We start from the raw sequence: 22,052 nt of genomic DNA, 5'->3' as shown, positions 1-22,052 counted from the left end.
CCCTCCGATGAAGTGAAAACTTCCTTTATTTCCCCTATGTAGTGACCTACACAAAGCTGAACATGGGCCCAAAAAGCCAGTGGACACGTCACCTTTCTCATCCTGCTGTCTTACAGCAGAAAGAGCGAAAGAATAACGGAACTAGGGCCCAAATTTAAGGGACCGTCTCGTGGGTTGAAGCAGCAAACTGTCATCCAGGAAATTCCAGGTGAGATTCTGGCCCTCTCCCCCAAAAAGAGTTGGAATCACCCATAGCCTTGAGGACTAATCTGAGTTTTTCTGCAGATTAGGAGTGGTTTTGGCTAAATTGCTTAACCAACCTCATTTCCCACTCCCCACACCAGCTGGGATATTCGTGACCATTTTGCTGGGATGTTGCACAAATTATCTGGGGTTTGGGAAGATCTAAAATCCATGGAACTCACATGCAACAATTAAATGTGGCCCTGCTTTTAGATTAGATCTATGGTAATTCAGAGCTGAGCACGTTTTGTTTTGATTTTCTTATGACTATATGAATCCGCCGAGACAAGTGACAGAGAAACATGATTCATCACATTCATGTGACTATTTCCAAAATAGTTCTTATTTTTATCTGAGCAACTGGAAAAAATGTTAAAGGCGAGACTATTTCACCCAGCTGACTTAAAAACATTTTATTCCACATTTCTGTTTTCAATAAATCTCTCAGGACAAAAACATCCCCCTGCAGCAAATATACGCAAAGGACAAAAAGGCGTAAAATCCTAAAGAGGGGGGGGTGAAGAGATAAATAGTTTATTTCTATTATCTTTACCATATGTTCTATTCCAACTGGATACACATAAACAGCATGTAATCTTCGAGCTCAGCTTTAGACTCTTTGAAGTGACCTGACCATACAACTGATTTATTTCCAACTAACCTTTCTCTTTGAACCCCAGGTCAAGGTTAATTCTATAATAAAACATACCTTATGCAGCTGGCTTTTCCAGTGGTGCTGGCAAGTAACGAACCCCTCAGTCATAAGCATTTGTTTCACTGAGTCTAGTATTGTATTTCTATTTTCCCTTCCCTATATTAATTTCCTTCACAGACCCTAGTTAAGGGAGGAAAAAAAATCTCTTTTCCGGTCCATGAGATCAATTTTAAACACACTGGAATTAAATGAAGACATTTAAACCACATTTCTCTGCCGAAATGCATCCACCAACATCAGAAACTATTTTTATTACAATCTCTTTTAAATAATCACATCTTCAATTTCATAAGGAACTGTACAGCTACGTTATTCAACCTCTTCCACTGGCAATGACCCTTTCAGAACCTTTTACAAAACCATCTTTGCACTGCATCAGAGCAAAGCACCGAGGATAGATTTTGTATTGAGGAAAATAACACTGGAAAATGAAAATATATATAAAGAGCACTTATCAAAAAAAAAAAAAGAGCTCTTTGCACGTGCCCTCAGGCAGTAGGCATGGTAGGGGAGAAGCACTCGGAGCCGAAGCAGGCAAGCTGACTCAGCAGTGTGGGATGCAGTCGTTGGGAGATGCTGAGGCGCACACCAGATTGTTCGAAGGCTGCTCATCCGGTTGTTTTCAAAAGGACCAGGAAGATGCTTTTGAATCTCAGCCGCCAGCCCACGGTACATACTGGCAGTGCCTAATTAAAAAGCAGCAAGGCACAAGCTAAAACAGTGGCTGCTAAGTATTTCGTCTGACTCCAGAGCTGTTGGGATGGGATGAGATGAGACAAGATCTTCTGGGTTTGGGGTTCCATGAGGAGAAGGCTGGAAGATCTTATGTGCTGGAGCTGACATTGGGGGGAATTGTGCTTCCCCCCAAATGAGTGATGAGTTTATCCTGGCTTATCCTCGGGCATTTTGCAGGCCTGAGTCTATAGCGGGTTGATGTTCAGCATCACCAGCACACAAAGGCACATCTCCATTCAAACCAGCACCAAAAGCTTTCAGTACTTCATCTCTGGTTTAGCAGCCGCTTTGTAAAACAGAGTTTTAGTCCGGTGTTAGATGAGTTTGAGCAGACAGCGCTCTTGGTCAGCATCAATACAGCAAACTTGTTATCTCATCAATATCCGTCATGGCCTAACACAGCTGAGCTTGCCGTAATGGAAGTGCCATCCATTTGAAATCCCAAAGGCAGGCAGCAGTTTTGGATCGATGCTCTCAGAATCTCCATTAACTATTACGATGCCAGTGATGCTTTAAAATCTATTTTGGGTTAATTTCTTCTACGCCAAGACAACAAAAGGCCTTTGCTTGTTTACAGTGAGCTCAGCATTTCCAGAATTGTTGCGATTCCAAGGAAACTCCTTCCCTCGCACTCTCCCATCCCATCTCACCAGCTTCTTCTCAAGGATTATCACCTGTCCCCCCTTTTTAATTGCAAGGCAGGACACCCTGCTCCCCCAACAGCAGAGCCCCTGTATGTGTCCTGCCCCAAAATCACAGCCCCAGGGATGCTGTTGGATAAAAGCTGCAGCACTCTGTCTGTCCCATCAAGGTCCTGGACCAGACAACAACATGCCTTTTGCTACAAGAAGTGTCTCTGCCCATCCCAGGAACATCATCTTCCTCTCCTCTCTACCACAATAAGTAGTATCTTAAACGACAGCACTGGAATTACACCAGTTCAAGAGTTCAGAATAACAATGTAAATTCCACTGAAGGTATTGAAAGAAACATCTCAACCATTTTCTAATATTGTTCTTTAACAGGTGCCAAAAAATTATTACATCTAATGATCTATTAGTGAATGAAATCAGCCAATTAGACAGCAACGACTGATTTTCAAAAGGATCGCACAGAACAATTTAATAGAATGCAAGATAATAAACATGTCCCAGGCTGAATCACTGAACGATGTTGCTAACAGCCTGTCAGAGATATCAGATATTTACAGCAGAATAAGGCACCACATCAGATAAAGTGAAATACATCCTCTCAAGGATATAGAAATATGGAAAGTAATCTCTCTGGCTGCATTTCAAGCTCGGCCAATTTACATAATTCCTGAGAAAAAGCTCTGTGTGGTGCCAGAACTCTTCTTAAAAGTCGCCCATCCATGGGGGAGAACCTCAGGACCAAGCACAGCATGGCTGCTACCCGGCCTAAGAAAGCACGAAAAATAGTGGAGAACTGGAAATGCGCTGGTTGTGACACTCCGACAAACCTCCATCAGCGTGAGAAATTCTGCAAAGAGCAGAAAGAATCTGGATTTTTCAAGGTTTCATCCAAAACCTGCACAATAATAGACCATTACCAATATGTCAAGAAAGAATAAAGACTGTGGACCTCACAGGCTGGATAATGTTGTAAAGGTAAAAACATGAATAGGCATCTAGCAAATTGGGTAACGTAAAGGTATTTTTAAAATCATTTTGCCTACATGTTGTTGTTAAATATGTCAGACCCAAGCAAGTATTGTGCTGTCACAAAATTGATGGCCTTGTATTGCAGGCTGGTTCATGCAGCTGTTATTGAAAGATGCATTTTTGATAAAACAGTAAAAAGCAAGTAAGTAAACCTACACCTCAATTCTACTTATATACATCATTGTGAAACCATTTTCAATTTAATGTAACTGTACACAGTCTACGATCTATCTGGTTCTATCCAGAATTACAAAAGCTCTTTATACTCCCAAGCCATTCAAGGGGGTGAGTAAGAACATGAACTCTGTGCTCAGGAACGAAGTTCACATTTTGTTTGCTTTGATACTAGTTTGCTCTTAGACGGTATTTAATATAGCTGGTGTTCCTGTTCATTATAAGGTTGCAAATTACAGCAATTCCTGAATGAAGAAAGGGGATAGAAGACATCTAATATAGCTACACATTTCCAAAATTTCCAGTCTAAGTAACTTGCATGCAGGAAACCAACAGAGTTTGTGTTGAGGAGACCTCCACCCTGCTGATGGTGACTTCGGATACACTTTGGAACTGGAGGGATGCTTCAGAGAACTAACACTGTGCCGGTATTTCAGAAAGATTGAGCCCAAATCTCAGGCAGCGTAGTGAATGCAATGTGGTGAAACTACTGGTAAGAGGTTCAATTAAAAAGTAAATTCCTCTCCCTTAACTCTGAAACACCAGTTTGCAGAAAATAACACAAATGAACCTGGATTCATTCTTCAAAGCTACAAGCTTGGATGATGAAGGTAACTGCTAAGGAGTAACGGCATCTTGGTGCTTTTGACTATCACATGTTCGTTAAAATCAGAGCTACATAAAACTGATTTTACACAAAAAGCAGTCTCCCTGGATTAGCAGTTCTGGCTAATCAGTGTTGCTGTTTTGCATGAACACAATGCCCAAGCTGAGAGTTCAAACCTGGTGGGGACATGGCCCTGGGACCCCTGACACCGAGGAGGGGATGGAGCACAAGTCTGGCAGGGCTGCCATCCCCACCCGCTGCCATCCCCCTTCTCGCAGGCAAGCCGTGCTGGTGTTGTGGGCTTGGGGAGCCGGGATCCCCCTCCATGTTCTCCCTGTCCCACAAACCTGTCCTGCCCTCCTGCTATGGGGTGGGCACCATCCCCACCCCTCACCATGTCCCCCCGGGTCTCCACCTGAGAGGAAGGCACCATATTCCTCCTCGCCCCCTGCCTCACATACCCTTCTCTAGGTCTCTATCCCAGGGGAAGGCGCCGTTTCCCTGTACCCCCTCCTGGCTTCTACCTGAGGGGAAGGTGCCATTTCCACCTCCTCACCACCTGAGGGGAAGAGGGGAGGAGGAAGGAAAGGCACTGAACTCCTTAGTGACCAGTGACAGGACCTGAGAGAATGGCAGGAAAATCTGCCAGGGGAGGTTCAGGTTGGACATTTGAATGCTGGAGCACCGGAACAGGGAGATGTCATGGCCCCAAACCTGACAGTGTTCAAGAAGAGACTGAACAACACCCTCAGACACACGGTGTGAACTGTGGGGTTGTCCTGTGCAGGGACAGGAGTTGGACTCAATGATCCTGGTGGGTCCCTTCCAACTCAGAACAACTGAAGACATTCTATGTTATCCATACAGAGAAAAAGAAAACCATGCAGAAGTAGCCCTGTGTTTTTCACCAAAAATGTGTTCCTCCACAGCTAAATCTAGAAGCCGCCACTTCCACACCCCCCACCTTGCCCCTCTCCCCATCACCACCTGAGGGGAAGCCGCCATTTCCCTCCCCCTTTTCCCCCCGTACCCTCTCCAGGTCTCCACCCGAGGGGAAGCCGCCATTCTCCCCAGTCCTCCCACGTCCCCGTCCTCGGGGAACGGACGCGGCGCTCCCGTGCGCGGCCAGAGATCCCCGGCGCGGGGCGGGCGGAGCCACCGCCCGTTATCGGGGCGGAGCGGCGGCCGAGGCCGCGGCCCCGAGGCGGAAGGGGCGACACCGCCCGGGCGGGATCTCTTCCCCTCCTTGGAGCGGCAGCCGCCGCCGCCGGGCATGTCAACACCCGGCCCCGGCGAGGCAGCCTCGTCCCGGGTGAGGGAGGCGGCGGGGAGGGACCCGCTGGCCGCCGACCTGCGGTGCAGCCTGTTCGCCGCCGCGCTGCAGAGCTACAAGCGCGACTCGGCGCTCAGGCCCTTCCCGGGCCGCTACGCGAGCGGCGAGACCAAGGACTTCGAGGGGCTGGTGAGTGGCGGGGACCGCGGCCCGGGGGTGTTAGAGCCCGACCGGGGCTCTTCGTGCTGCCCTTCGGAGGGAGAAAAGAGCTTGTTAAAGGGGGAGATGGTTGGGGAGCCCAGGCCGAGGTTGGCCCCTGAGGGGAGCGCAGCAGCACCTCAGAGTTGGGAATGAGGCAGAATTAATTGTGCGGTCAAGGTAACCTGGTTTTAAAGTACGTTTGGGATTCTGACCAATAAGGCAACACATGGAAACTTCCAAATCCCGTGTTGAGATACAAAGCGTTTTAAGAGCTTCCCCTACATGAAGTTCAAATTAAATTTGGAAAGATTTGTGTTTTGCATGGCCTGAACAGCCCCTTTGTTTATCCAGCAGCAGATACTCCCTTGTGACAGGTTATTTTCTTTCAGCAGCTTGCTTGATTACTCCTGTGTCCCTTACAGATACTGTTGTTAAATATTAATATTTTATAACTTATCTGGTACCTGTTTTTAGGAAAAGTGACAAACTTTCCCACAAACTGGATGCCAGTGTTTATATCTCAGAACAGAAACTGCTTTTCCGTTTACAGCCTATTAGGGTGGAATATTGTTTTTTTTTCACTAGAGGTCTCTGTTTAATCATAATGAAAAGAAGGAGCTTGTCCTAAATGCCCATCTTGTCAGCTTGCAGATACCAACGCTCTACCAAGCCTGAAAGAACTTCTGGAGACTGTGCCAAACACAGAGAAGAGAACCTGGGATTTGTTTAGCTGGATTTTATCATCTAAGGTGTTAGTGATACAAAGTACTAAGAAACAGGAGGTAAGTTTTGAATTCTGAAAGCCTTGATTAAAATTGTCATTTAAGGCAAACTTGTACAAACGCTAGAAGTCAGTTGGTTATTTCACGAGCTTGACAGTTCCAACATGAATGCATTTTTCTCCTGTATAGAGGATTGTTGATTTCGATTTTTTAAATAAAATTTTCAAGAGCACCAGTTGGAAGAAATAGTTACTACTGTCAGTAGTTGATGATGGGCAGTGATTGTAGCTGGTTACTCCTATTAACACAGCATGTACGCGCACGTTCTGGATCAAGATAATCCAATACAAATGTCACAGTGGTAGGTCCTGCCGCTCACGGAGAAGGACAACTTTGTACTTCCACGTACTGCCCCAAAAATGGAAAGGTTGAGAGCCACTGAGGTACTTCCATAAGAGGGATCAAAATAGTTGTAAAGATTAGTAGCAAGATGAAAACAACTTCTGTTTTCACTTTTTTCCTCTTCCAAGATCAGCTGATGAATATATCGTCTTAGTAGCCAAAGTAGAATTGTGATTTTGTCCTTACATGATCATTTAATTCATGATCACAATTCAGGTTATGGTTGGTTTGGTTTTTTTCTGGAAAGAAGATTTAGGACTTAGCTTTGATTGCAAGAAACTGTCAAAAATTTTGCTGTCCACTTACTCCTTCTGAAACATGACAGTGTTGAATTCTAACTCAGAGAGCATAATCAAAATACATAAAGCAATATGAAGTGCTAAGGGTCAGTAAGCAATCTAATCCCACAAACCAACACTCCTGTTCCTTCTTGGTTTTAAGTACGAGAAGATCCAAGAGCTCACGGGGATGTCTGGGGCTGCAGTTCCTGCTCCGGACTACCTCTTTGAGATCGTGTATTGTGATCAAATGAACACCAAGTTTGCCGAGACCAAGGGAGAGCGGGACCTCATCTATGCCTTCCATGGGAGCCGCCTTGAGAACTTCCATTCCATCCTGCACAACGGCCTGCACTGCCATCTGAACAGGGTGAGGCTCCTGCTGGTGTCACCATCTTCTCTTGGATGCTTTTTAAAAATAGGCCCAAATTCCTTTAGGGGTTTGAAATGTGCTGATGTTCTTATACTGCTCTTTTCACGCCAGTGTGGGCCTTTGGGGATGGTTGTGTTGCATTTTGTAGTACAGACTAAGGGTAAAACTGGAAGTGGCATGAAACCCCATTTTCCACTGTGACAAATTATATCTGTCCTTTGCTTCTTTGTGAGGAAGTGTAATCTCTCTGAAAATACTGGCCTGTCTGATGACCCACAACTGGAAAGTCCCAGTGCACAGGGGAGTAGGATAGCGATGCAGGCAATGTAGAGATTCTCTCTTTCTGCCTGGCCTCAAGTTTAGATCAACCAAGTTTTAGGTGCTACTTGCAAATGGAGCCTTCTTTAAATGGCCTGGTTAAAGGAAGCAGACATCCCGTAGGATTTGTACCTCTTCCAATTTTAACAGAGAGGCAGTTGGGACTCCTGCTTTTGTATCATCTATAAAGCAGCTTTGACACAACAGCCACTTAACCTTCCAGTCAACTTGGACCATGTGTTCTCTCCACATTCTTAATGAATAAGGGTTTATCAGGTGCAACAGACTTACTGGATTAATGATTTTAGCCAGCATGGCAAATGCTCTGTTTCAAAGTTATTAAAACAGTTACATTTGAAAAGAATTCACAAATGAAAAATACTTCCCTCTTTTCTAGTAAAGCATGGATTTAAATGTGAGTGAAGCCTTGCCTTGTTTTTGGAGGTTGGATTATTTGAATGTTGGCAGTCTCAATAAATCAGTGAAATGCCTCTAACAGCAGCACAGTCATGTTGATATAAAATACACTGGCAAACAAAATCTGAATCCGGGAACACATGAATCTGTCCGCACCAAGGGCTGTGCCAAGCAGCTAATTTGAGGGATGGGATGCCCCACCCCAGAAGTTGTGCCAGGACAAAAAACAGTGCAGGGACCAGGCCCAACGTGGGTCAGAAAAAGCTTTTTTCATTTACCTTCTGCAAGAGAACTGCCAGTCTGAAAGTAAGGAACACTTGTATGTTGTTGATAGTCAGCACTGCAGAATTTTTGGGTGTATTTCTGCTCTGTTTCAGACATCCCTGTTTGGGGAAGGTACCTATCTCACCAGTGACCTGAGCCTGGCTCTGCTTTATAGCCCACACGGGCTCGGTTGGCAGCGAAGCGCATTGGGCTCTGTGCTGAGCTGCGTGGCTGTTTGTGAGATCATTGACCACCCAGATGTAAAGTGTCAGGTGAAAAAGAAAGGTGAGTCTATTGCAAGAATAACCTCATATAGTACATCTTTTCTTCTCATATATCAGCTTTGTGCATATACGCTGTTGTATAAAGAGCGCAGGATGTGGGGCGTGGATACCTGTCAGCAGAAGCTAACTGCAGGCTCCAGCTTCTACGATTCTGTGATTCCTTTTCCGATTGACCCCTCAACAAATGCACAACAGCCTTGTTGTCTGTGAAGCTTCTCTTAAAATGGTATAAGGGATAGAAAACATTTGGGTAGCATCATTTGTTTTTCCTAGTTTCAGTAGTATGATGAAATCACGTTCCATAATGCCTGATATTTCACCTGTGATGGTGGAACAGAAGCATCACAAACACATCAAGAAGGAGCTTTATTAGATGTCTGGGAAGCCTCTGCTCAGGTTGGCCTTCCCCTTTGCCTGCTGCTTGCAGAGCTCAATCAGTCCTTCCATGTTTTTTTTTCCCTGTTAATATTCACAGCTCCTCAAGTGCCATTTGGGAGACCCACCCCCATACCACCCTGCTCTGGGCTATAATGCCATCCATACCGAGGATGACTAGGAGTGGTGTAGCCTCAAGCAAACTTTCAGTCTATTCTGGGATGCTGAGGGGTTCAGGGGAATACCAGGACTTGGTCTTCGATTATCTTATTACCACAATTGTGGAGGGGGGGTGTGTATGTGAGGGGGTTTTGGTAGTTTGGTCTTTTACTTGAAGTTGCGCTTTTTTTTTCTTTTCTGTTTCACCCAAAGATGTCTTTTCTTCTTCAGATTCAGAAGAAATAGACAGAAAAAGAGCCAGAGTGAAAAACAGTGAAGGAGGTGATGTGCCGCAGAAATACTTTGTTGTCACAAACAATCAGCTTTTACGAGTTAAATACTTGCTAGTATATTCACAGAAACAGCATAGGAGGTAAGTGTGACAACGAGAACAATTCATACAGACGCAGAGACGCACAGGCACAGAGTTCTTGTTAGCAGTGAGAGCAGATCCAGACAGAGCTGAGCCCTCTTTTACTACCAGTTCTCAATTTATAGGTTTACTTTCTGGGTTTTTTTGTATTAGCTTAACCATTTAAAATAACCAAACCTAAGATACTCTTTGCTAATTCATGTATCTCTGATGGAATTCCTGCACTTTTCCCTTTTCAGGCCTTCTAATCAATCTTCCTGGTTTTACACACACCGTTTTGCCATAATGATGATGCTATACGTCCTGCTGCTCATCGTGATAGGGGCCAGCAACTCGCCAACCTTTGTCTACTACTGGCACAGAATGTTTGACTCGGAGAGATGAATTGATAAACTCTTTTCACCACGTGCCTTAAAAATAGCCAATCTGCAACGCACTGCATCTGCTCCAGAGCTCTGGAAATAAAGGTGCCTGGAGCTTTCCAGTTCTGTCACCTTATGGCATCTTTCTATTTGTTCTGATTTCTGTGTTCCTGTGATTCATGAGGTTGCCCAGCACAGCTGAAAAGGATCACAATGGTGCAGCTGAGCATGAACTGATCGTTACGGGTCCATGGGAAAAAGTTATTTAAAATTAATGAAAACCAAGCGCGGAAGTGCTCAGGTGTAACTGTTTTCTGTGAGGCTGAGGTGTGTTTGCACAAGTTGGGAATGAGGATTTTTTCTGTATGTTGGACAAAGCAACTTGTAGGGAATGTGATCAGTTTGTCTTCAGAAACCGAATGTAGTAATGTTCAGCATGTATCAGTGCAGGTAGGATCACTTCTAAAACTAACTTGGGCTTTGACCAGGAGTTTTTATGTTTGAGGATAACTGTAAGAAAACAACAAGAAAGAAAACAACAACTAAAATGGAAGTTAAATGGTTTTTAGTATTTTTTTTTTCCCTGTAAAACATCTACAAGGTTTGTGCTCTCAGCCATGATGTGTCTTGTCCCTGGTTAGTGGGCAGCTCAGGTGGTGTCAGGCCCTTCAGCACTGATACTGCATAAGGCTTATTCCTGCCAAACTGCTTTCACTTTTATTTTCTGCACCCAGAGGAGGGAGGGTGAAGGGTTCCACTTGTGCTGCCACCCAACAGGTTTTCTGGGCTTGGGGCTGCCAGGGTTTGAGGTTCTGGTTCAACATTTTTGCCTGTATTGAATTGTTTCCAGCCTCCATTTACAAACAAATGGACTAAGTAGCAATAGCATGCCAACTATTTCCTGACATACTTGTAAGAAGTGGAGTAAAAAGGCAGTAGAGCTGGTGGGGTTGTATTTTATGTCTGAACATTTGTAGTACAGTTAGCTTTATGTAGACTTCACTTAGTTCTCCACATGCAGAATACTCTGTAAAATAAATTGTTCACACTAAATTCTCACAAAGAGGCTGAGATTCCTGTGGTCAGAATTATGGCAGTTTTACTGTTTGGCTTAGCACTGGTTTGTAAAACCTTGTTCTCTCTCAGATTCACCTTTTCTAATCTCAAAGAACAGCATTTGGGCAGGGGTTTGTTTGAAAACACATATAGATATGTGCAAGTTAGTTGTGCAACATGAAGAGGGCACCACTCTCCCCTCCTGTCCATGCTCTTTGATTTGACAACTACCTGAGACTGAAAGAGGAACAAAGGACTAAAATTAGCAGCTAGGCATGGGATAAACCTGATGGATAACCCAGAGATTCCAGGCAAAGAAAAGCCAGGTTTGTGCCACAATACAAGCTTGCAGTCCAGCTTCTAGTAGTAGACTTAATAAATGCAGGTTTTCGTTGTACAGTGAACCCTAACCACCAAAAAAACACCCCAAAAAAACCTCATCACATATTCCAAGCAAATGAGTCTATGATTACTACCTTGCTCATTAAATATTTCAAAGAAAATCCCTTCTTTCTCTGATGTTCTGGTACCTAATTGCCAGAAATAATGACCTGGTAATCAGGTTTTTCTAGCTCAAGGCTGAGAACAAGTTCATTTACAGCGACCCCTCTTCTTGGTGGCTGGAGCTAGAAGCATTTATTCCAGTTAATTTTGCTGCCAGAACAAATTTATTTATTCACCATACAGCTTGAAAACAAGAACATTATAATTCAATTCCCCATTGCCTTTTACAGCCCATTAATAATGCTCACTGTTACAGCACATTGCATTGCCTCAGCCCAAGAAATGTATGTGCTAATTATAGTGTTGATTTGCAATTAAAATATACATAAACTAACAATTTATTGCACAGCACATTCGGCTACTTTACAGTAGTTTATTCCATGATATTCCAATGCAGATACTTGTGGTTCAAGACATGCACAGGGTTCCTGGGAATATTTGCCCATTTTGGGGCCACCTCAGCATGTCATATATAACCTATGTTATGTATTTGTCAGTTGAGGCTAAGTGATGTGCCAGGCAGAAAAGCTAGAGGTATCTGAGGCTGTTTAAAGGGTGTTGTGTTGCTAAAAGGCTTGCACATCCACAAAGAAAACATCTTTCGGTACAGATGGGGAGGAAGGCGGCCGGGTTTCATGGCTCTTTTCTTCAGGTTTCTTTGCATAGGAAATTTTCTGAAGAGCGAGCATGAGGAATGAATGCCCAGCGGCCATTCAGCACCATCTCTTAATACCTGTTTGGGCTTTTATTTGATTTTAAGCCCTTCAGCTGAGCTCTCTCCCCAAGTGTGGGGCAACAGCATCCACGTAGGAAGCTGATCTGCACCAGCTGCTTCAGGCTCTATTCGCAGAAAGAAAAATATATGTTTTTTCAGTTTCAGCAGTTCAAATAAACCCACAAGAAAGAGGTGGCTGCACATAGGGGCTGAGTCCTGATGGACACAGAATCATTTTGGTTGGAATTGATCCTCAAGATCATCACATCCAACCGTTAAACCACCCCTGGCACTACCCCATGTCCCTGAGAACCTCATCTCCATGTCTGTTCAACCCCTCCAGGGATGGTGACTCCACCACTGCCCTGGGCAGCCTGTTCCAATGCCCGACAGCCCTTTGGGGAAGAAACTATTCCCAAGATCCAACCTCAAACTCCCCTGGTGCAACTTGAGGCCGTTTGTGTCCCTCTCTCCCTTCAGCTTCTGTTCTCCGGGCTGAACCCCCCAGGTCCCTCAGCCGCTCCCATCACACTTGTGCTCCATCCCCTTCCCCAGCTCCGTTCCCTTCTCTGAAAGCTTCAAACATGTCTCAAGTGCTTTAGCTCCACATCTGCAGAGCGGGGTAATGACATCCTCAAAGGCGACGGGAAAATAAAGCTATTTAAGGTGCTTGGATTCTACCTTAGCAGGCCAGCAAAATACTTAATATCCTCCTCCCACGCTTGTTTGCTGCGCTCCCTGCTGATTTCAGCATGTGTTTCCCAACGTGGTGCAACGCAGTCAGCTGAAGTAATGCGAGTATTGTGCCGCGTAACTAACAATATTATGAATTAACCCAAGGTTCGCATTAAACTCTTAAGCCACTTGCATGGCTCTTCAAACGTGCACAGTACTATAAAAATGCTAATGGGGAATAAATCAGAATTTCCTCCTGAACAAAGGACCGCTGTGTCTGAAGCAGGGAACCCAGGCTGAGGTCGAGGAGTTGTAAAATACGGAGTGTATTTTACCTGGGCTTATTAATATGTTTGTGACATTACTGCAGTGAATATTAAGGAACTGGGTCAGGCAAATCTGATTGTGCTGTGACCGCAAGGAGGAGCGTGGCAGCTGCTATTGCCCACAGAGAATGGGCAGATTTTGGGGAAGTGGGAGAATTTTTCTCCCATAATGGGAAATAGATAACATATCTATAAATGTAAGGGTATTTTGTGTATATTTACATATACATGGATAGATCTCAGGAGCCAGCTGAGGAGGAAGGCAGGTGCTGCCGGAGACCAAGCATTTGAAGCAATGTGGGGAAGAGTGGGAACCACCACAAAAAGCAGGAAAACCCCCGAGGTTCTGGGTTTCATGCTCCTGCTGAGTGATGTAAAAATATTTTCCCTCTCTAAAGTACCGCCAGATTTAAGAAATGCAGAATCAGAAAAGCAGGAACATCCAAACCACCTCAGACAGGACCCAGACCAGGGTTGATCCCCTGGGGAGGTGCTCCCTCCCTAGCCCTGCCTACGTTGGGCACAGTGCTTGGCCCCACACTCTTCTAGTGACATTTTCTTTCTATCCTGAAAGCTGTCACTTTGGGCACCTTGCCCACTCTCTGGGCTTCCCAAAAATGTCAACCTTGAGCATCAGCAACAGGGGGGAAGGTATCAAGAGATGGGCAGGAGTGCCTGCAAGCATCCCGAGAGACATGCTATGCATCCCCCAAAGACCAAGGTATCCATGCCAGCATCCCAGTTTTCCTACTCTTCATCTAAAGCCAAACCTGCTTCTGCCCACTGTACCCATGGGGGTCCCTCCCAGAAGGAAAAAATACTTCTTGCTCCTCAAAGAAGGTCTCTGAGCGCTGCTGTGCAAGAGAGGACAAGTGGCCTTAGACGAACGAGCAATGCTGGACCTGCTCTCCCCCACTCAGCAGAAAGCAAGTGAAGAATATTTTCAGGAGATTAAAGACATTTCCCTGCTAGTTTGAGGTTTGCCAGAAAACCAACACACCTCTGAGCTCTGCCTCCCATTAGCAGTCATCAGTAATACAAACAGAGAAAAAAAAAGTGTCTGATGAATAAATTAGCTTCCCCCACCACAAGTCATTCCCATCACCTTACAAGAAACTCTTTTTATGCATCGGTCGAGCTGAGCCAACCTGACAGCAGCAAACCCAGCTCTCGTTAGCATTGCGTAATTAACCGCGAGCAAAACAAAACCAGCAAAGCCAAACAATGATTACGCATCTTGTTGGAGTTTGGACGCTTTCTAAAGGGCTCACACTGATCCCCACCAGCTAGTCTGGGCTCCTGCAGCTATAGTTGATTTTTTTTTTCTCCTTGGGCAGCATGTTTAGCATAAATGACACTTCACATGGGAAAAGGCAAGTGCCCAACACTTGTCCACATCTTGGCATCCCCCTGAGCACCGTGGCTTCCCACATCCTCCCTGCCCAGCCTCTGCCAACCTGCAAACACCACTTCCCACCCCTCCAGCACAAGTAATTTGTTAACTGGGGCACTGGGAAACCAGTCCAGATCCTTTGTGACTAATGGGGACCCACCCCCTCTTGGAGACAGGGTCAAGAAACCCCCCTCAGTGCCCAAAGGAGATTTGCTTTCTTGGGAGGAGAGCTCTCCCTGCTTTCCTACTCACACAACCACAGCAAGTCAAGAATTGTTTTTAAAACAAAGCCCTTCCATCCTGATGAAATCCAGATGCTCATTCAAAACTGCAGTCACCACAGAAATGCCCAAGGAATTGCCTCCTACCAAATCCAGAGCTCCTAGACTGCCCAAGGACTTCACAAAACAAAAAGAAAAAAACAAACCCCACTTGTATCAAAGCTGAATTTCCTTCCAAAGGGGGAAAAAAAAGGCATCTAGTAACAATCAGCAAAGAATTAACAAAGAAATAATCCACTGCTTCTAATCACATAGAAGGGAACAACACAGCTCAATAAATCCACCTCTTTGCCCCATGCTCAGAGAAGAGGCCTCCACCTTCATAAGCAACTTCTGGTATGTTGGTGAAAAACTAAAAAAATCCATTTTACTCACCATAGCTCAGTAAATCCCCTCCAGCAGCCACCCTCACAATGCAACAAAGGATCATGAGTGCTGATGAACCTCTCCACCCACAGGTGGTTCCCATCATCTTCCTTGTTGGGCCAACCCAAGCATCACCTGTGGCTCAGGGCAGAGAGGAGGTGCTGGCACTGGGTCAAGCCATTTAGATAAAGAAAATGTGTATAAATGAGAGAGGGGAAAACAAAGAGGAAAAAGTGTGGGGTTTGGTCCAATCAGCCCCACGTGTGGTCTGAGAACTGCCAGGTCATGTCATGGAGAGGGGTTGGGGACAGAGAAAGTCAAGAGGGGCTGGGCTGTGTCACCCTCTGGTTACCCCAAATACTCTCTCTCCTGGTCAGCTATGTAAGGATGTGTTCCCACCACTCCCTGTGTGCCAGAACAAGGCAGCAGTGACTGTTTTCCCTTCTGTCTGTGTCCAAAAGAGACAAGAAACCGTGTCCCACCCCATCCCATTCCACTATGGTTCTTCATACCTTTCTTGTCCAGACACCTGCATCCCCACAGCACCACCTCCATCCCCACCACAGAGGCAGCCCAGGGGGACTAACATCTCTGCATTAGTCATTCCCAAAGATTTACATCCTTCCCAGGCCTTTACACATGGCCGTGGGAGAACCAGGTAGGCTCCAAGCCAGGAGAGTCAAAATTTCCAGAAAGCATTTCCAACAGCAGATGGAGAAAATGGAGCAAAAGGCTGTGATGGTGCCTTTGCAGCCCACCATGTAGCGCTGTGCATCTCTGCAGCTCCACACGTTGGTGTAGGTGCAAAGGGCACTTCTAGATTGGCCACCCTGGACGACATGGCCCTGGACCATGGAGGAACCAGTGTGTCTCTTCCCGGGGGTTAATGCTGGAAGTGTGGCAGATGCTTGACCCCAGAATTAGGACTAGAGCATGTGTAGGGTACAAAAAGGATGGTTTTCTAGTCACCATGGGGCTGCCAGAACATGGAGGAATGACCATAAATAACCTCAAAATGTTTTTCACCCTGAGTACAGGCAGGAGCCACATTCCCAGTTTCTGGCCAGACACCCTCACCCACCAAAGCTGGGTGACAAACCTCCTTGTGACAGTCTCCAGAGCAATCCCATGGGACATAGCAGCCCCCAAAGCTGTGCCTCACATCTCTTTGCAGGTACGTCTCTTCAGCAGGCCGTGTTGACAGTTGTCCCATTGGAGCCCCCTGATGCCACCCCACCATTTACAGCACCATCCTTGATGTTCTTCTCTGCGACTGAGATGGGTTTGTGCCTCTCATGCCTGGTAATGGCTGTTTCAATGCCCCTGAGACACAACTGCACATCCTCCCGAAAGGAGGGGGTGTAGAGTCCATAGATGACAGGGTCAGTGCAGGTGTGCAACAAGCCAAAGAGAAAGAAGCTGTGGTTGACATACTCCGGCATCTTCTGGATCATGGCTGGCTGGAACCAGTACCACAAACCCAGGAAGTAGTATGGGGTCCAGCAGATGATGAAGGTGGCAACAATCACTATGGTCATCTTGAGGGTCTTCATGCGTGCCTTGGAGATGTGGTCATTCTGATTTCTTATCAAACCTACCAGAGAGAGTTAAAAAGAAACCTAGAGATGGGAGAAAAACAGAAGAACATAACCACCCATGACTGCACTTCTGCCAGAGAGGAGCAACCACCTCATGGTCTAGTCCATGGCCCACAGGAAGCAGAAGACAGCAAACAGGAGGGTCAAGAAGTCTGTGTAAAACCCTTTGGCTGAGTTACCCTTCAAAGGGTATTGGGACAGACCCAACAACACTCAAGGCTGGAGCAGTCTCAGTCATAATGTCGTGGTGGACGCAAAAGGGCTGGGACCTTCTTACCTTTGTTGATCTTTAGCTGCTTACTGATCTCCCAAATGATCCGAACATAGCAAATGATCATGACGCTCAGGGGGGTGATGTAGAGGGTGGTGAAGGTGAACATGTTGTAGATGGTTTCCTCCCAGTGTGCTCGGAAGCTCCCGTGAGTAACGCACTGGGTGAAGTTCCCTCCTGGGGCTGTGTGCAGGTGGAAGAGGAAAAGCTGAAATGGAGAACCCAATAATAACTCAGAGAGGCTTTGGAACAGGGCACCATGTGGACACATATTTTTTCTCAGCCTTTAGTGTAACACCCTGATGGTGTTGCAATGAAAAGGTGCTTTGAGGTTCTATAAGGAAAGTGCAAAGCATTGATGAGCACTCAACACAGCAAAGACATAGATTTGTTAGCAAAACCAATCCAGTGGTGGTGTAGCCTGTGGACTGTGATGGACTTGTTTGGGCTGCTGGTATGGGGAAACCCTTCTTTAAAACCACAGAAATGATCTGAGGCTGGAACAGCTCTGCTGGGAGGACAGGCTGAGAGAGTTGGGGTGTTCAGCTAGAGAAGCGAAGCTCTGGGGATACGTTATTGAGGCCTTTCCAAACTTAAAAGGGGCTGACAAGAAAGATGGGGACAGACATTTTAGCAGGGCCTGTTGTGATAGGACAAGGGGGGATGGTTTTAAACTAAAGGAGGGGAGATTCAGGCCAGACATGAGGAAGAAATTGTTGCCCCTGAGGGTGGTGAGAGCCTGGCCCAGGTTGCCCAGAGCGGTGGTGGATGAACCATCCCTGGAGACATCCCAGGCCAGGCTGGACGGGGCTCTGAGCAACCTGAGCTGGTGAAGATGTCCCTGCTCATGGCAGGGGTGGCACTGGGGAGCTGGGAAGGTCCCTTAACTCAAACCATTCTGTGATTCTATGAAAACCACCTCAGCCTGGTCAAACCGTGTGGGCAGGACACCAAGCCCCACCTGGGGCAAAGCCAGGAGGACGCTGCCAGCCCAGGCAGCACGGAGCAGCAGCCCATTGCGGCGGCGAGCACGGGAGAAGGGATGGAGGACAGCTGCATGCCGGTCCAGGCTGATGACCACCAGCACCAGGGCGGATGCGTACATGGCGAAGAGCTTGAGGAAGTTAAGGAGCTTGCAGGAGATGTCCCCTCCATACCACTGCACCGTCACGTTCCATGCTGCATCTAGCGGCATCACTGCCACCGTCACCAGGAGGTCAGCCAGTGCCAGGCTGAGGATCAGAGGCCGCACGTGGGATTCCCTCCTCTTCCTCAGCAAGCTGCCGAGCACTGCCGCATTGCTGCCGGCCGCCAGTAAGAAGAAGATGGCTGTGATGATCACTCGGACCCTCGCTGCTTGCGTGAACTGGGGCTCGACCCAGTGCTCAAGGCAGCCTGGTGCTGAGATGTTGGTGTCTCCCTCCATGGCTGGGTGATGGGGCAATGTGGGGAGCTGCTTGTCACTCTTCCCCTGCTGAAACAGAAGTGAATGCCCTTAGGGGCTGTGTCGTGTGCTGCAGCTTCAGTGTAAGGAGAAATGAGGAGACAGAATCATAGGATCATTTTGGTTGGAAATGACCCTCAAGATCATCGAGTCCACCCCTGGCACTACCCCATGTCCCTGAGAACCTCATCTCCGTCTTTCCAACACCTCCAGGGATGGTGACTCCACCACTGCCCTGGGCAGCCTGTTCCAATGCCCGACAGCCCTTTGGGGAAGAAATTGTTCCCAAGATTCAACCTCAACCTCCCCTGGTGCAACTCGAGGCTGTTTCTTCTGGTCCTGGTGCTTGTTCCTGGGGAGCAGAGCCCGACCCACCCTGGCTCCAAGCTCCTATCAGGCAGTTCAGAGATCAGAAGATCTCCCCTCAGCTCCTGTTCTCCAGGCTGAACCCCCCAGGTCCCTCAGCTGCTCCCATCACACTTGTGCTCCAGCCTCCAGCTCCGTTCCCTCCTCTGAACTCACTCCAGCACCTCGAGGGCTTTCTTGGCATGAGGGGCCCAAAACTGAACCCAATCTGCGCTGGAGGTACCAACAGCAACCTGTCAGTCCCATCATGTCCCTGCTCATCCCCTCTGTGTCACCTGTTTTGCCGAGGCACCAGCACCTCACCGTCACGGTGACACTGCCCGGCTGCCCTCCTTGGCTCACCCCCTGCCGTATCTATGGCAATCGCTCACACAGACATATATATTTTTAGCTCTTTGCAAAGCGGTTGAGCAGCTGGGAAGTGGGAGCGGTGGCCAGGACCACGGGACAAGCCACTGCCCGCCAGGAATGGTCACACCGGAGCTGTGCTGTGGCAGCCGTTCTCAGTTCAAGGACTCGTCCTTTCAAAGGGGTTTTGCAAGCAGGGCTTGGCTTTTTAGAAACCCCATGTTTTTTAAGGTGTTATACCTTAACCGTCCACCTCCACCTCCAGTGATGGATTTGGGGCTGTGTGTGGGAGCACCTGGGGGAAACAGGAGGGGAGAAGGGGGATCCCACACTGTCCGGGGACTGAGAGCAGCTCTTGGGAGAGGATCACAGTGGTGTTGTGGAGCCCGGACCTTCCCAGAACCCAGGAGCACCAGCTCAGCACCTCTGTCCCTTTGCCTTGGAGAGGTGAAGCAGGAGGATGAGGTGACGCAAAAAATTCACCCACACAAGGGGTAGCTGGGGGTGATGAGCCACATGGTGCTCCCCATGGCTTGGTTTTACTGCTCTTTCCCATCATAGCTTGATTCAATTGTCCTTTCCCCCCCCTCCTCCCAGCTTGATTTAATTGCCCTTTTCCCCCTAGCACAACCAGCCTGGGGACAATTCACATTTCAAGGGCAAATACTTCCAACTCTCAGGAACATGAGCTGTTAACAGTCCCAGCGATGGGTAGGGTCGGTCTCTTACCATTTCAAGCACCCTCTGGTTTGCTGATAGCCAAGTAAAGCATTCCTCACCTTTGCAGGAATAACACAAACAACGGAGATCAAATCTGCCTCCCCAGCTCTGCGGGATGGAGATGCCAACAACTCACAGCAAGCCGCCCCTCTCCTTCCCCAAAAAACATCCAAAAACAAGCAGCAAAAAGAAAAAACAGTTAAAAAGTCTGGGAGAAATAAGGGGAAGCCCATGCCCAGGTCTGGCTTAGTCCCAGCTGATCGGAACGTACCTGCTGTATGCATTTCTCACGCCAAGAGAAGATGCTCCTTGTCATTCCCCGCAGGTCTCCTACCGCTGCAGTGCCGAGTCAGGATGCTCCAGCGCATCTTTGCATCACATCCCTGCACCAAAACTCCTGGAAGCAGCAAAATTTCCCCTTTGCCGACAGCCCAGCTGGGAGCTATGCTGGTTTTCAGCCCCGGCGTATGCAGGCAGCTGGAGATGCTGATGCAAAAAAAATCCCCTGCACTGGCAAACCAGGAGCGGGGCTGGAGGAGGTGGGTACCCATGGGCAGGGGCCGGCACCCCTGCCCTCGCAGCTTTAACGAGCTGCCTGATTTCAGGCTTAATGAGCAGGCGGCAGGGGTGATGACAAAGCCACCGTATTTCAAGAATCGGCCAAAATTCAAGATGTTGTGGACAAATGTGGCCTCATCAGGGATAAGTGCCAACATTCCCTGCATCGGTTTTCTATAAATACAGGAAAAATGAGTTAATGATCCCTGGAGTTAGTGATGAACGTCCTGTTGCTCAGACAACCGTGAGATACGCCACACACACAGACACACACACCCCAGCGATGCTCCTGGGTCCGTGGGAGCGTCCCAGATGAACACAGGTACGTGCCTGCATTGGAAATGCTGTAAGGAAAGAATTAATAAGGAGAAACTCGGGTCATTTTGCCATTTGAATGAATATACTTATTTTTTTTTTTTTTCTTTCTGCACTCTAACAGTTCCCACCTTGTTCTTTTTGTATTTCTTTCTGTGTAATGTAGTGAGAGCTTGAAACCCTGGGAGGGACAAAGAGCTCACAAGAGCTTAAAAAATATGATGTGCAATGCAAGGGCAGGGAGGGAAACTGAGGACACCCCATTCCTCTGGCCAGCAGAAGAGCTGTAGGGGTGACAAAGGGACGGTCCCAAGCTCCGCCAGGGCCAGCACCAGCAAACATGCTCCCAGGGGCATCACAGGGACTTTAATTACATGCCAACAGACCTTCATGTGCCTCGGTTTATTAAATTAAGAAGTACACAGCATACAGGGGGACCGCAGGCTGACGGCGTTGGCTCTGTGGTGTTCCCCGACAGGAGGTGGTTCACTTTCTGGGAGAGGTTTTCCATCATTAAACCTATTCTCACTTATTTTTAAGAAGAAATGCCCGAGCTCTGAGTGAGGGGTTGTACCATCTCTGGAGCTGCTCTGCTCCTGGGCACAAGTGAAAAAGGAGGATTTTTTCCCGTTTTGTGAGTTTAAGAGTCAAATTGTGCAGCGGAGAGACTGAGGGAGGCTGCAGGTGCTGGACCATGTCATCCCTTGGGGCATCACTGTCCACCAGAGTTCCCGAAACCCTCCACCACTTTGGCACGTAAGGGATCAGACTGGAAACTCTGTGCTCAGAACCACAGGGGGAAATTTATGCATTCAAAGAGTTTTACATCCAAGGGGAAAGAGAAAAGTAGTGAGCTCCAGCCACCCTTGTCACATGGAAGGGGACCGTCCCTGTCACCTCCTTACCTGGCAGGGAACAAGCCCAGTACTGGGGGGCAAAAAAACACAAAAAACACAAAGAAGTTGGGTGGAAGCCTGTTTATTACAGCAGCTGCCTCCTTCTGGCATTAGACTACTGCTTGAAGCCGAGATTAATTCGGCCCCACATGGTCATCCTTATTTTTCCTTTCATTTAGATCTTTGCACCTGCACGAAAGCAATTAAATAGCGAGTCAGGAATGTATTCCCTGTGTGTCCTCCTTCCCGGCTGGCTGCCTTTT

General features: G+C 47.3%; 2 protein-coding genes and 1 long non-coding RNA gene across 5 annotated transcripts; 1 reads left to right on the top strand and 2 right to left on the bottom strand.

The window, feature by feature from the left end:
- Window positions 1-630: 630 nt before the first annotated feature.
- On the bottom strand, window positions 631-5,330 carry LOC110357712 (uncharacterized). Its single transcript, XR_010475432.1, has 2 exons — window positions 5,187-5,330; window positions 631-3,193 (listed from the first exon to the last, which is right to left on the bottom strand). It is a non-coding gene; the product is annotated as an uncharacterized LOC110357712 (long non-coding RNA).
- A 1-nt stretch (window position 5,331) lies between these two features.
- On the top strand, window positions 5,332-11,022 carry PARP16 (poly(ADP-ribose) polymerase family member 16). 2 transcript variants are annotated; one of them, XM_021285505.2, is made up of 6 exons: window positions 5,332-5,618; window positions 6,275-6,412; window positions 7,196-7,402; window positions 8,518-8,689; window positions 9,454-9,595; window positions 9,835-11,022. In XM_021285505.2, exons 1-6 carry the CDS (start codon window positions 5,430-5,432, stop codon window positions 9,977-9,979), a joined length of 993 nt encoding a protein of 330 aa, XP_021141180.2. In that variant the 5' UTR covers window positions 5,332-5,429; the 3' UTR covers window positions 9,980-11,022. The 2 variants fall into 2 exon arrangements, with proteins under 2 accessions (XP_021141180.2, XP_064932822.1); XM_065076750.1 differs by having other exon boundaries at window positions 5,385-5,618; window positions 9,436-9,595.
- A 5,189-nt stretch (window positions 11,023-16,211) lies between these two features.
- Window positions 16,212-21,507, bottom strand: LOC102086517 (gonadotropin-releasing hormone II receptor). Of its 2 annotated transcripts, none has more exons than XM_065076747.1 (4): window positions 20,292-21,507; window positions 18,104-18,613; window positions 17,149-17,350; window positions 16,212-16,867 (listed from the first exon to the last, which is right to left on the bottom strand). In XM_065076747.1, exons 1-4 carry the CDS (start codon window positions 20,334-20,336, stop codon window positions 16,458-16,460), a joined length of 1,167 nt encoding a protein of 388 aa, XP_064932819.1. In that variant the 5' UTR covers window positions 20,337-21,507; the 3' UTR covers window positions 16,212-16,457. The 2 variants fall into 2 exon arrangements, with proteins under 2 accessions (XP_064932819.1, XP_005500990.3); XM_005500933.3 differs by having other exon boundaries at window positions 18,104-18,616; window positions 20,292-21,505.
- Between the last annotated feature and the right edge of the window lie 545 nt (window positions 21,508-22,052).

The sequence above is a fragment of the Columba livia genome, chromosome 11, assembly GCF_036013475.1.
Source record: "Columba livia isolate bColLiv1 breed racing homer chromosome 11, bColLiv1.pat.W.v2, whole genome shotgun sequence".
NCBI classification, from domain to species: Eukaryota; Metazoa; Chordata; class Aves; order Columbiformes; family Columbidae; genus Columba; species Columba livia.
Note: the sequence above shows the minus strand (reverse complement) of the source record. Positions and strands in the feature narration are given on the sequence as shown.

Excerpts from the sequence above, each read along its gene's own strand:
- LOC102086517 (XM_005500933.3), bottom strand. The coding sequence starts at position 20,336 with ATGACAAGGAGCATCTTCTCTTGGCGTGAGAAATGCATACAGCAG. Across the intron at positions 18,617-20,291 it reads GTGAGAAATGCATACAGCAG|CAGGGGAAGAGTGACAAGCA; the intron begins GTACGTTCCGAT and ends CTTCTGTTTCAG. Across the intron at positions 17,351-18,103 it reads TCCTCCTGGCTTTGCCCCAG|CTTTTCCTCTTCCACCTGCA; the intron begins GTGGGGCTTGGT and ends TCTCCATTTCAG.
- PARP16 (XM_065076750.1), top strand. The coding sequence starts at position 5,430 with ATGTCAACACCCGGCCCCGGCGAGGCAGCCTCGTCCCGGGTGAGGGAG. Across the intron at positions 7,403-8,517 it reads TGCACTGCCATCTGAACAGG|ACATCCCTGTTTGGGGAAGG; the intron begins GTGAGGCTCCTG and ends GCTCTGTTTCAG. Across the intron at positions 8,690-9,435 it reads GTGTCAGGTGAAAAAGAAAG|ATGTCTTTTCTTCTTCAGAT; the intron begins GTGAGTCTATTG and ends TTTCACCCAAAG.